Source organism: Eumetopias jubatus, unplaced genomic scaffold, assembly GCF_037043125.1.
Source record: "Eumetopias jubatus isolate StellerSeaLion01/CBP00866 unplaced genomic scaffold, mEumJub1_p1.0 scaffold_10, whole genome shotgun sequence".
NCBI lineage: Eukaryota > Metazoa > Chordata > Mammalia > Carnivora > Otariidae > Eumetopias > Eumetopias jubatus.
This window is the reverse complement of record NW_028274816.1, coordinates 117,137,874-117,151,129: the sequence shown is the minus strand read 5'-3', so window position 1 is coordinate 117,151,129 and position 13,256 is coordinate 117,137,874. Positions and strand designations below refer to the sequence as shown.

Sequence of the window (13,256 nt, the reverse complement as noted above, 5' to 3'; positions counted from 1 at the left end):
TTAAGATGGAAGTCAAATTTTCGGATTCTGCTGTGCAGAGCAGAGAGGTCACTAGGCTCTAATGCATTTACCATTGACTGCCCCTCTTGTAGTGCGTCTATTAGTGAGTAATTTGATTTGTACCTATTCATTTGCAGTCCCTGCAGGAGCCTGGAGCTGGCCCCTAGTATAATTGGTGCTGTCTCTATTTTTACATCATTAGATTAGCCCCGACTCCTGGCCACTTGTTGTCTGCGCTTGTCTGTCCATTTATACAACCTAATGTAACACAAAATTCATTACTGATCACATTACTTTCAACTCTGAAGCCAGCCTTGTGATAAACATTTGGTTAACCCCTTCCTGCCCACGGGAGGGCTGACAGAACGAATGCACTTCCCCTCGCCAGGCGAATCGATATCTTAATACACCAAAATGGAATTGCATTTCTAGATTTGTTATTCCTCCTGGAGGAGCAAATGGAAAGGCTCGTCTGAGCCAGCTGAATTGAATAATGAATAGAGCCCCGGCTCCAGCAGTCAGTCTGTGAACAGAGCACAAAGCAGAGGCGGCATCCGCTCAGCGTTTTGCCCTGGACAGGCGGCTCCACAGCAGCTAATTGAGACGTGTGCTGCCCTCCCAGCTGGGGAGCAAGGGTTCCGGAGCACGGGCTGTGACCCCAGCAGGGACAACGGGGACCTCGGCCCCATTGCGCCATTCTCTTGGCTAGGCTTGGCCTCGGGCACCTGGGCTAAGAACTGGCTTAAGTTTCCTTAAAGCCTTCTTCGTGGGTGTGAAGGCACCAGACCCGTGGCCTTGGCACTGATGCCACCAAGAAATTAATTAAATTCATTACTAAACAAAAGTTTACCATTTGAAAAAGATACACAGAATTATTCCTATTCAGAGCCAGGTCAGCAATGTTGGGGTTGTTTGGTTCACACCAACTTGTGTGTGTGTGTGTGTGTGTGTGCGCGCACACGCGTGCGTGCACCTGTCCCCAGGGTGAGCATTGAGCATTCTTTGGCATGGAAACACCACGTGTACCTGCAAGTGGTCCTAGCCATCTGATAGGGATGTTGGCGAACATCAGGAGGGCACTAGACAGGAGTTGGCCAAGGGTCTTAAAGGGACCTCCACATAGCTCTATTTAATCTAGAAGATTCTCCCCTGCTCACCCTGGTTATCCCCTTCCCAGCCCCTGTTTGTCTCTGGGTAGCATCCACACCTACCCGTAAGTCATTAACTTGCAGGACAACTTGTTTCAAAAGGAAAAATATCCTGACTTATTAAGAAACTCTTGTAAAGCCTGTACCACAAAGATTAGAAAAATAGGCTCAGAGGAAGTAGAATGGAACCCATTACCATGAAAGTCATAAATCCCTGAGTTTAGCCATAAACAGAAGATACTCGGGAAGGGACGCTAGAAAAAGCATCCCATCTAGAGGATATTCTGCTTGAATTCGGGGCAGTCCTGGACAGGCAGCTGAACAGAGGTAGCGAAGCCTCCGGTTAGTGGGCCTCCTTTCTGTTGAGGAGGCCGCCCTCCATCTCCGAGGACTGCACCTTGGACCCTGCTGCCCATTAGCCTGCTCAGAGCCTTGACGGGCCAGAAACGACCAGAAATCCTGTGAGACATGGAGGTCCCAGGGATTCTTTGAGAGGGCTCACTGCTGCTCTTGGCCTTCTCCATGCCTCCAACACTCCCCCTGCCTCCCTCCTTTGTATGTGGAGGCGGGCCAGGGGCACGGTGCCGCCTTGCCGACGTCCCTAGGCTGCAAGGTGAGAGGTGCGGGGGGCGGGACTGCCTCACCCCTCCCTGACCGTGGAAAGCTCCATTTCCCAGAGAGGGACCAGAGGGCTAGGCCAGAGACTCTGGAGACTCTCAAGGGTTTCCCATTGTGAGGACCTACAGAGAGGGGATTTTTGCATCTAGTCAGTGCGAGGACACTGGTTTGTCACGGAACAGCCTGGGTACAACAGCTGCCTCCTCATGGCGGCTCAGCTCCCCACCTCCGCCCAACCCACAGTGCACTAACTTGCTCAGTCACCAGCCTGCTGCTTTGGCCTCAGCTGTTAATCCTCTCAGGTGGGTAAGTGAGACAGTGGGGGAGAGGAGCTCCGTGTAGCCCACACTGGCCTCAGCCCCGTCAGCTCGAGAAATCAGATCAGAGCACAGGCCTCTGCTTTCTAGAATGGGACAGACCAGTGGCAGGGAGGAGAATGAGTCGGCTGGCCGGTGGAATGAGAGACTGATTTCTTAACCTTGATGGAAAGGGGGGAAAAGCCACATCTTACCAAACTCTTCCGCTGCATCATAGAGAATTTAATTATGTTTGGACATTCGAATGAGAACCAGATGTGGCTCTGGCCCGTCAGGCCAGCAAAGTTCAAGGAGCTGCATCTCTCCTGTGGTCTGCAGACCCCTGTGCCGTCTCTCAGCCCTGAAGGGCAGCTCGGGAAGACCCCGCCTGGGAGCTCGGTGGGGTCTCCTGAGCCTCAAGGCTGGGCTAGAGGAGATAGGTGGGTCCAGGCGGGCTGCCAAGCACCATTTCCACAGGAGACTTTCCAAGCGCCATGTCCTCCTCATAGTCATGCTGAGTGGGCATGTTTGCAGGGCCTTCATTAGCACCCACATCCTTCCCACACACAGACACACCCACAGACACACACACACACACACACACACACACACACACACACACACACACACACCCCAAGAGCTTACGCACAGCACCTGGCTGGGCATTCTCTACCAAAGACACATCTCCGAACCGCCCCGCCCATGCCTCCCTCAGATGGCGTCTGCCAAGACTCAGCCCCCAGGGTCGTGCCATGACCCGGAGCTAGAAAGGCCCTTTCAGGCCCTCCTGCATGAGGAGCTCTCCTCTGGGAGCCTCCGCCTGCTGGAACACCAGAGGTGGCCACACGGATTTCCTAACCGGGACACTCCATGTGTTCGGTGTGTGTTCTGCTTCTGAAAGCCCCGTCGCATCCTTTTCTCTTAGAGCCTCACACACCCTGTGAGGTTGCCGGAGCCGCCCCTCCCCTCCTGCCTGACAGATGCTGAAGCAGAGAAGTGAAGTGACTCGCGCGGGTCATTCAGCACGTCTGTCTGTGGCAGGACTCTCAGCCTCCTACCACAGGACTCTTCCTTCCTGCCATCCGCAGGGAGTTTCAGTGTAGGGCTGTTCCCGAAGCGTGGCTTCAGCCAGATTTGCCAAATACCTCAAAACCAGGGAAACGGGAGCCCAGTCCACTCAGCCTTTGCTGTCCCCATGTCTAATAGGTTGTGACAGGTCAAGATATAAAGTTAGAGTAATAGAGTGGTACTGAGAGGGTCACTGCACACGGGGTACTGGTCGAGGTGGTCCGGGTGGGGGTTCCTGCTCTCTTCTGCTTTGAAGCCAAGACTTGGCTTAGGTAACATGGATTTCCTGGGAGTGGAGTGTGGCAGCATTTCTGGTTCAAGTCTTTCCCTACCTGGGATTGGTTGCCTTATTATGGTTGTTCTATGGGGTGACCTGGGGAAAGGCTCTCGCCCCCAACCAGGCCAACATACCCTCCAACTAATACCCCACCTACTGCCATTGCTCATCAGCTGTTCAAAGGCTGTGAAGGAATCTGGGGCTGAGCCATGAGCTGCTTGCTCTGTTGGAACTCAGATACTGCTCTCCCCACTCCCCCAACACACACACACACACACACACACACACACACACACACACACACACACACACACACACACACCCCTCCAGTGGAGAGGGGGTGCAGGATGTGGTGAGAGTCTGGTCTTTTGAACAGGGGCCTCTGGAGTCCTCCTCATTCATTAGGCCTTCCTCCCCCTCTCTTTCTATGTTTACTCTCCCTTCCCCAACATTCCAGCATGCTCAGCTCCTGCCACACCCCTGTCCCTACTGGCCCCATCAGGAATTTGGGGATCTAGCTACCTCTGTGCCTCTACCTCATGCCATTAATGCCTCATTGGCCTGCTGTCGTGAATAAGGTTCCTCTTTGGCTACTGGAGGGAAGGAGCGATGGGGAAGAGAGGTGATGTGCCTACTCCCCAGTTTTCCTGGATGGAGGCTGTCTGCTTGCCTAGTCTCCTCAAGCGTCATCCTTTCTACAACTTTCCACAACTGACCACAAATTTCCAGTGGATGCCTGGGAAGACCTGAAGTCTTCTCTAGGCCTCAGGTCTCCCCCTAAACCCTAAGGTTATTAGGCACGTGCATGGCCCTGGTGGCCCAGGGAAGCAGTTCCTGGTCTCCTGAGCCAAGAGCACTGGATATTTCCCCTCATTGTTCGGAGCTGAGGGGTGGAGGGCAGGGCAGACCAGGTGGTCCTGGCCTCGTTCTGTGACGTCCTGGGCCTCAGTACCTGTGGGGGTCAGGAACGAGAGCTGGGCAAGGGGGAGAAAAAGCACGGTTGTGGGAGTCCTGGGGGTGGAAAGGGACTCCGGGCAGGAAGGAAGGTGCGTGCCTGCCCTCAGGCTGACAGGCTGTGTGCAGTCAGGCCACCAGAGGTATGTAACATCAGCGGGCCAGGGCTCTGCACTCAGACATGGGTGCGAGGTCTGGAGATAACCAGGCCAGAATTAGTCCTGGTTCTCCTCTACGTCCAGATTCCATCAGCCCAAACCGGGGTTCCTATTATCTGGTTGTGGAGGAGCCATTTCATCCTCGGCCCCTCAGCTTCAAGAAGCTGCCCTCCTTCCTTCCACAAGCATGCCTGGGAAGGGAACAAAGGCCCTGCTGGAAGGGAAGGGCGATCCTTCTGTCTCCCCCGGCCCCATCCTCCCAAGACCGCCATGCTGGTCTGTTGGCATCTCTGTCAGCTCTGCAGCCTGTGGGGTTGCCTGAGCGCACGCGCCCCACAGCGCAGGGTGAGGCTGGGAGCCGGGTGGGGCAGGGTGGGGTGTCGGGGAGGCAGGGCAGCCTCCAAGGTGGGCATTTCTGAGTGTGAAGAAAAGTAAGGCCCCCCCACAGGCCACCCCATTTACCTGCCGCCTTGTATCCTCCTAAAAATGGCCAGCGCTGAGGCTGACTCCAGCCCAGCGTGTGGACTCTGACAGGGCTGTCAGGGTTTCTGGAAACATTTTTCGCCAACTCCATCTCTGTCTCTGCCTCACTCTAGAGGAGTGAGCAGTAGTTTCCAGGGGCAGGACTGGTGTCAGGCAAGCAGCCTCCTGATTGGCATCCGGGCCGTCTCTCAGGATCCCAGCATTAGGAGGTTGCCAGTCCTGCTCAGCCCCACAGGATGCATTCAAGTCCCCTACCTGCTTCATCTTTCTCTCTCCAAGTCCCAGTTTGCTTGGTTGGTCCCAGCCAGCAGGTCCCAGCAGGCCCCTGGCTGACCAAGGGGATTGCTTGGGGCAGATCCCATTTGGATCCATCTGCTGAACTTGGCAGCAGTCCCGTGATCCCCTGGTCTCCTCTCCGTATAGCCCATCCAGAGAAGTTCTGAAAATCTCCCACCTCTTAGAGGCCACCCCCACCCCCCTCCCCAGCCCAGAAGGGGATTGGAACTATTTCTGTTTGCAAACCTCCCCTGAGCCAGGCAGTGGGCAGGATGGGGCAGTTTGGCTGGCAGCTCTGTGTTCTGGGGCCACCTGCTCCCCTGGGGTACCACTGAGCCCAACCCAGGCAAGGGGCTTAACCACAGGCCCCACCCATGAGGAAGGTAGATGCAGGAGGGAAAAATCAATGCATGTCAGCAGAGTTGGAAATTTATTTTCCAGCTTGGAAAAGGGTATTTACAAAGAGGCAAGGAGGGAAATGGAAAGCTGTAAATGCATATCTGCCATCTTCCTCAGCAGGCCATTTCTTGATTAAAAAGAAAGAATCCTTCCCAAGCTCCAGTGGCAGGCCAGCTGATAGGGGCATGTTTGGCAGAGGCACCTGCTGGAGAGGGAAGACGGAGAGGGACCCAGAGGATCCTGTGGGTAATCACAATCACTAATACGATTGCAACAATAGGAGTTACTCACATTTGCTGGCTGGAAGCTTTAAGCACTTTGTGATGCACTCTACATGCATTACATTATTTAATTTAATTCCTACAATCACACTAGGAAGCAAACATTATTATCCTCGTGCACAGGAAACTGAGGCACAGGAGATGTTTGCCCAAAGTCTCCCACGTGGCAGCAGGCTGGAGCCTAGGCTCTCAACCATTTCCCTAAACTGCCTCCCCACTCTGGGCAGACACTGCCCCTCCCCTCTTCCTGGGCCCTTGAGGCCTTGGGATGGGGCGGTGGGGATGGGGTGGGGGGAGCATTCTCCCTTCCCACTGCCAGAAGCGGGCTGTGGGTGCAGGGTAAGACTCTGCCCTGAGGTCTGATGCTCCCCCCGCCCCCACAGCCGCTTGGGTGGTTAGTTTAGGGCTGGGGTGTGTGGTTGCAGCCAGGGCCCAATAAACGTGCTCCGCTAATCCCTTTAATGAGCAGCATCGTGAGGCTCTAAGTGTACAGAACAGGGCTGACTGCGGAGCACGCCAGAGGAGCCGCCGGTAGATGCTGTGCTTCGGTGGTGGAGGAAGTGCCCCGGCTGCCTGGAGGCTGAACCAGGGGTCCCAGGCACCCTCCTCCCAAACACACTCACGGCACTGCCTTCACTGACCCCGCTGGATCCCACAAACGGGCCTCCCTCTGAGTCCTGAGCCTCAGGCTCTCCATGTTGCCCTCCCACCCCCCGCCACCTACCAGAAGCCAAAGGGGCTTCCCTCAGGGTCTCTGACTGGCCAGCTGCCCCCACTGCCCTCTGGCCTGGAAGAGGCCTGGAGACAGTCAAGCCCAAAGTAGGACTTCATTCCTGACCTCCCACTGGGGGCCCCCTGCCCACCTGGGCTTCCCCCGCTTTCTCCGAGGCTCAAAGTCCCCATGTCCCCAGCGTTTCCTAGGGTGTGGGGGAACCAAGACAGTGGCACTTAGTAAAGTGACTCATGAGGGAAAAGAGGCTTCTATCCAGCCTGTCCCTGGAAGTCTCTGTCTTGCCATGTGGGGCAGCCTCAAGGGAGGGAAGGGTCTGTAACCGGGGGAGAGGACAGCCCCCGGGAAAACCTCAAGGGCGAAGAAGCCTTGGGGACCATCACTCCACAGGGAAAGGCCACAGAGGGGGTGTCCTCGTGCCCGGGCCCCCAGATGCCGTCTCGGGCACCGTCTGCCTCCATCCTCTGCCTCCCCCCCCGGGGTGCATCCTGCCAGCTTCATCCGCACCCACCCACTCACGGCTCCCAGGAGCCAGTCTCCGCGGCCCCTGCCTTTGCAGGGGGGCTGCAGTACCTGGCTGTGGGATGAGGGAGTGAGCTGCCACCGAGAGACTCCCTTGCTCTGCACGGCCCAGCCCGTGCTCCTGCCTCCTCACAGAGACTTAACCGTGACTTCTCCCTTTGCATACGTGCCCAGGGAGCCAGAGCTGCTTCTCCCTAACAAGGGCAGCCACCTCCCTGCCCCCTCTGACACCTTCGAATTTTGCCAGACTCCATGGGGAGTGGGGGCCACCTGAGGATTTAGCATTCTCTTTCCTTCACTTAGGAGAGCCTCGGCGCCTCCCTCATAGTTGCTGCTCCTTCCATTGTCCCCCTGCCCCCTGTGGCTTGCCCACCCTGGCCATGGCATCGAGGGGCATCTGTGGATAGCAGGACCCTTTCCCAATGAGAAGCAGTCGGGGTGGGTGGTCACAGCCAGCAGGGAGCACTGCGGGCCAGTCAGCGATGCCCAGAGTTGCCAACATCTCCATCCCGGGGCCTGCCGACATCTCCATCCCGGGGCCTGCACCTGCCCCAGTTCCCTCTCAGGGGGACTGCACACCCAGAGCCGGTGGCTTCCTGGGATTTGCTGTCTGCAAGACGGGGAGACGAGCACCCAACTCCCGGGTGCACAGAGTCCCTGGAGGATATGAGGGCACAATAAGCTATCTTCTCTCTGAGCCCAGCCCCTTGGCTGGAAACTAGTCCTCATCCCCTACCATGCTTTGAGGCCTGGGGAACAACCTCTTTTAGAGCTGGCTTTTTCCCACTGAGCAGAATCTGCATTCTTCCCAAGTAGAGAGGCTGCGGGGTGTGCTTTCCCAGCCACCCCCACGCAGAGCCCCCAGCTCTCCCCCGCGGCCCTGGCAGCTAGCTGCCGGACTCTCCCCACGAGCCCACCTGGGCTGTAGGAGAGCTGCCCAGACCTGGGGGCTCGGGAATGGGGGAGGAGGGCAGCAGCCCAGAAGCTGGGCCCCTGAGTCCAAAGGTCTGGAGGTGTCCCCCAAAACTCTGCAGCCTACCACTGTCTCCTCTCCCTCTCCTGGCAGCCTGCCCGCATGGGGTGCCTGCCAGCACCCTTCTCTCCCTTCCCACTCTGCCCTCCTGCTCCGTGTGCGGCTCCTCTCTCCCCACCCCCACGCCGGAGGGGCTCTCAGCTCCGTCACCACAGTGACCAGTCTCTGGGGCCCTCCAGACGGGTTGGCCCCCACCGCCCTACACATGCATGTCACTGTCCTTGACTGCAGAATCTCGCCACCAGCCTGCCCTCCCCGCGGCGTGACACCCCACACCTCCTTAGCTACCTCTCCACCTGCTTGCAGAGATCAGTGTACTTCTCAATCATTGTCCATATCTTTTCCAAAAAGATTCCTCAATGCTTTTCTTTTCAAAAGGGAAAAAAAAAGGAAAAAAAAAACAATGCCAACAGCCCAGCGTCCGTGAGCAACCCAACAGTAACAAAGCAGGTGTTCGGGATGGAGGAAGGTAAGGCCACACATTTCCATTTGCCGCTTGCTCCTAGGGCTGGGCGGCCGGGGTGACTCGAAGGGGGGGGAAACCTGTGCGCACCCCTCCTCCACTTCGTCTTCCACACACATTCATTGTTCTCTCTCAGAAGAGAGAAGGGGGTTGATAGAAGGCATATAGAAAAGTGCCCAGTCCAGCCAGGCCCCTGGTTCTCTTACTGATAGTCCATGCTGAAGAGCAGCTCCCGCCTCTCCTTACCACATCATTCGTTCAGGAAATGTTTTTTGAGCACCAAGCTGTTTTCCAGGCCCTGTGGTTGGCACGAGGGAAACAGAGCTAAGGCCCAGAAGCAGCCCCCGAGGGGCTCTGCCCCCGGGTAGGGACACACACGTGGACAGATGGTGCAGAGTGTTAGAGGGCCTGGGGCAGGAGTAAGGATGGAGCCCAGTGGGGCCTGGCCAGCGCTGCTGGGGCAACAAGACAGGCTCACAGAGGCGTGGACACCTGTGCTAACCTTTGGAAGATGAGTAGGTGTTCTGGGGGCCAGGGGAGCCTGGGAAGGGCTTTTCAGTCAAAGGGAATGGCATAAGCACAGACCCCCGGAGGGCCTGAGGCAACCTGGAGAGATCCCAAAACTGCACAAGGGCATTTTACTTTGGTTCTTCAAATTCAATAACGTGCCATTAGTGAGGTGGGGTCTTGGGGGCCCGTCGTGAAAGGCCATATTGTAGTGCTGACTTTAGATCTGATGCTGAGGACTCGAGGAGCGACGAAGGCTTTTAAGCAGAGGAAAAGCAAGATGAGGTTTGTGTCGCAGATGAGCCACTCTGGTTTGCTATGGCGGGTTGGAGAGGGGGTGCCGGGGGGTCGGGAGACTGGTAGGGAGTTCTTGAAATCATCTAGGTGGGAATCAAAGGCCTAAGTGGGCGTGGGGGGGTTGGTGGGAGAGTCTGCCCACTCACGTCTTACCCAGGCCTGATTGGTGAAGAGAAAATAGGAGCCGGGCCGGTCAGGCCATACCTGGCCCCCAAGAGCAGCAAGTTCCTTTGGCCACTGTCCCTGCGCTGTCACATGATGGGATGAGGTGCGTCCACTCAGACTTACGGAGTGGGGCCACTGAGACTGCTGAGGGGGTTGCCCTGGGCCTGTGCCAAGGGGCAGCGGGGGTGCTGTGCTTGGTTCTGGGCTCCAGTCTCCTCCGCCTCCTTGGCAGCGTGGATGTGTCAGCACTCTGCATCAAGAACTCTGGGCCTGTCCCCCAGCTCTGGAAAGGGGCCAGCCTCTCCCATTCTAGTGGCCTTTCCTGCTCCTTCATCTGGGGCTTTCTTGCTTGGACCTGGTGTCCAGATCCTGAGGAAGCCCCTGCTTTCCTTGCCCCTGCCAGTGCGCCTCTCTCCTGCCCTCCTGGCCCTGCTGTCAGCGCCCCCTAGTGCCAGGACGGCTGTGCATGAGGGCAAGGGTCTCGGAAATCAAACGGGGCCTCCGGGATCCCACACACTCCTTGGCTTGCTTGTGGGCAAAGAAAGGAACGAAGGAAGATTTCTTGGAGTCTGACACTTCCATGTAGAAATCCCAGGGTCTGTTCTTTGCTTTCCCATCTTCTCCCTCTCTTGGCACAGGGTCTGTACTCCCAAATTAGGGTGAGACCAGAGAACGAGCAGGGAAGACAGAGCTCATGCGGTAGCCACCTGCCTTGTTTTCTGTCCATAATCTAGATAACTCTTGACATATCCCAGGGTCTCTGGCCCAACAGGGAAGCCAGTGCCTCTTGGAGATTGAAACCATCATCGGGCCCATAGCCTGTGTCCACAGCCTCCTCCTTCCACTGCCCCCTATCTACTGAGAGGTTCCAGTGTCGAGGTTCCAGATGTGGCTGGTGCGCCTGAAGGCCCCTCACTCCTGGGTCCAGGCGCCTGCTCTGAAGTAGGGCAGCACAGATTCTCCCATCCCATTCTGTGGCTGCTACAGCTGGGCAGCTTCTGTGCTTTGGGGGTGGCCTGTAGGGAGTGGGAGTCAGTGGTTAGTTCCTGGCTGGCTGCTGATGGCCAGACCAAGAGTGAAGGCCATGACTCTTTCCCTAATCAAAGCTAGCTGTGCTGCATGCATATGGTGGCAGGGTGCCTGGGAGCGGGTGCAGGCTGGAGATAGAGGGCTCAAGCCAGACCAGACAAGTATAACATTCAAGCACACTTTGCTGTTTCAAGTTTGCTTTGAGGTCCTGAGCTCCTGAGGGGGACAGGCAAGACCCTCTCAGTCCCAGGCAAGTGCACCTTGGAGAAGGAGAAATTGCAGATCACCACATCTTGGCTTGGGGTACGCTCCCAGAGTCTTCCCGGGGATGTGTGTGCCCACATCTCAGAGCTCACTCTGAGGGACTGAAAGGGGATAGGAACTAGCCACTTGCAAAAAGCCAAATAGTAATTCCTTCTTCCTTGTATCCAGCATGCAAGGAAGTCTATTCCCAACCCACCTGCCCCAGTACCTATCATAGGTCAAGAGATTGGGGATGGGGGGGGCCAGTTAAGGTGCTCACAACTGAATGAGATAGGACGAGTTGCTGTATCCAAGATGGCAGCATGGCTGTGGGAGGGCCAGGGAAGGAGCGGCAGAGGGGATGGGAGCCTCCCCACCTGCTTCCCAGGGCAACTCTGCATTCCGAGGGGCCCCCAGGACACTTGGGGGCTAAAAGGGAGAAAGGAGGCACTACAGGCAAGCAGGGACCTTCTCTCCGTTGGAATAGGCCCTTCTCTCCGTTGGAATAGGCCCTTCTCCAACCAGGCATTCCCTCCTGCAGGGAAACAGGATACTTTCCAGGAGGTGCCAGAGATGAGTGGTGGCCTGGCCAGCAGGCCGACTGTATGGGTCAGAATGAGTGAGCAAGTGAGTTGCTAAGCCAGGGTGGAAGCTCCGGGGAGCAGGCAGGGCCAGGGAGGAGAGGCAGGGACAGATCAGGCAGGGAAGCTGCAGTCCTCGCCGTGTTCGGGCTTTTCTCCTGCCTGCCTGACCTGTAGATCCAGGACCGGAGCCACTTCCGGAATCGGGGAGCATGCTGGCTGAGCATGAGTATGTGTGCAGGTGTGGGCACGTGTCCCATGTATGGCAGTGTGGTCCAGACCAATCAGCAGGGCGGCCAGACTTCTGGCCTAAAGGGGTTCCCACAACGAGGGAAAGACTGTGGCCTAAAATTGGACTCTGCCAGCCAAGGGAGCTTCTCCCTCCTTCGGCTGACCTCCCTGTGACCGGAGCTGCTGCCTGGCCCATCTGGGGAGCAGGTAGGGATCCCCCCTGTGGAAGGTGCCTCCAGGCAGACAGCCCGGCCCAGGGTGTGCCTCACTCCCCCAGACCCCGCTCTGACCAGGCCTGGTCCTGTCCTCTGTCTTACAGAACTACAGCGAGAGGGAAGCATCGAGACACTGAGTAACAGCTCAGGTTCTACCAGCGGCAGCATCCCAAGAAACTTCGATGGCTACCGATCTCCACTGCCCACCAATGAGAGTCAGCCCCTCAGCCTCTTCCCTACCGGCTTCCCGTAGTACCAGCAACCTGCTTCTGACTGGCTGGCCCTCTCACCTGCTGGAGGGCGGGGGAGAAGCCCCCCTCTTGGTCCTACCCTTCAGTCTCTGCTCCTCTTTCACCAACCACCTTCCCCAAGCTTAGTGACAACAGCCACCCACCTTCCCCGAATGGAGAAGAGCCCCTTCTCCCAAGCACCTTGGCGCACTCTGACCTCTGTCCCCCATCAGCGGGGCCGTGGCTGAAGGAGACTGCAGAAGCTCTGTCCCCTCCTCCGTTTGCACATGATGTCCTGCATTGGATCCGCTTTTGTATTTTCTAACCATACCCACGGGGGGCCTGGAAGGGGAGAGAGCGGATGGCCTGGCTGGGCGTTTTGACCCTGAGCGGACAGCTCCAGCCCACTCCTGGCTGTGAGATGCACTGCCCAGTTTCCCTTGGCCAACCTCCCTCTGGCATGAGGTAAACTGAGGCCCAGAGTATTAGGGAAGGAAGGAGGAAGGAAGGAGAAGCCCCCCTTCCTCTTTTCTTTCCCCTTTGGCTCATGGGAAGGATTTGTCGTTCTTGTCTGTAAGCCCTTTCACCCTGGTCCTGTACTGTCCAGTGAAGGAAACCGTGGTTATTAAGGCCCTGTCAAAAAGTGCACGTCTTGTCCAATAAATCACGCTATAATTGGTGTCCATCCCTGCGTTGCTGGGGTCAGGGTCCTCTCCAAGCCCCGAGCAGAGTCCTGTGGACCCGACCATGTGTCCCCGCTCCCAGCACCCCCTGCCTCGACATGAGCAACTGATTGGAGGGTCAGTGAGGGGGTGGGAAGGGGAAAGAGAATGTTTGCTCTGCAATCTGGGTAGGGCCGAATTTAAATTCATTCTCCAAACTTCTTGTGCGTTACCAGAGCCAGTGAGTTCGGGAGGCCCCACACAGGCCAGGAGCCCCCCCCCCCCCCACCGGCTGCAGCAGTCAGGACCAGACCGGTCCTTGACATGTTTTGGGGTGGGGGTGGGGGGGTGCTGGGGGACAGAGAGCCTCCTGAGGATGCTAGCCTTATC

At 57.1% G+C, this 13,256-nt stretch overlaps 1 protein-coding gene across 4 annotated transcripts in view; it reads left to right on the top strand.

The window, feature by feature from the left end:
- Window positions 1-12,889, top strand: part of BCAS3 (BCAS3 microtubule associated cell migration factor) — a 598,395-nt gene extending 585,506 nt beyond the window's left edge. For 2 of the 4 annotated variants that reach the window (XM_088028353.1, XM_028109073.2), the window contains 2 exons: window positions 8,622-8,712; window positions 12,079-12,214. In XM_088028353.1, the coding sequence (XP_087884479.1) occupies window positions 8,622-8,712; window positions 12,079-12,115 (128 nt within the window). In that variant the 3' untranslated portion in view covers window positions 12,116-12,214. Of the gene's footprint in view, window positions 1-8,621; window positions 8,713-12,078 lie in introns of all 4 variants that reach the window. The other 2 variants (XM_028109071.2, XM_088028350.1) reach the window with 1 other exon arrangement.
- Window positions 12,890-13,256: the final 367 nt, after the last annotated feature.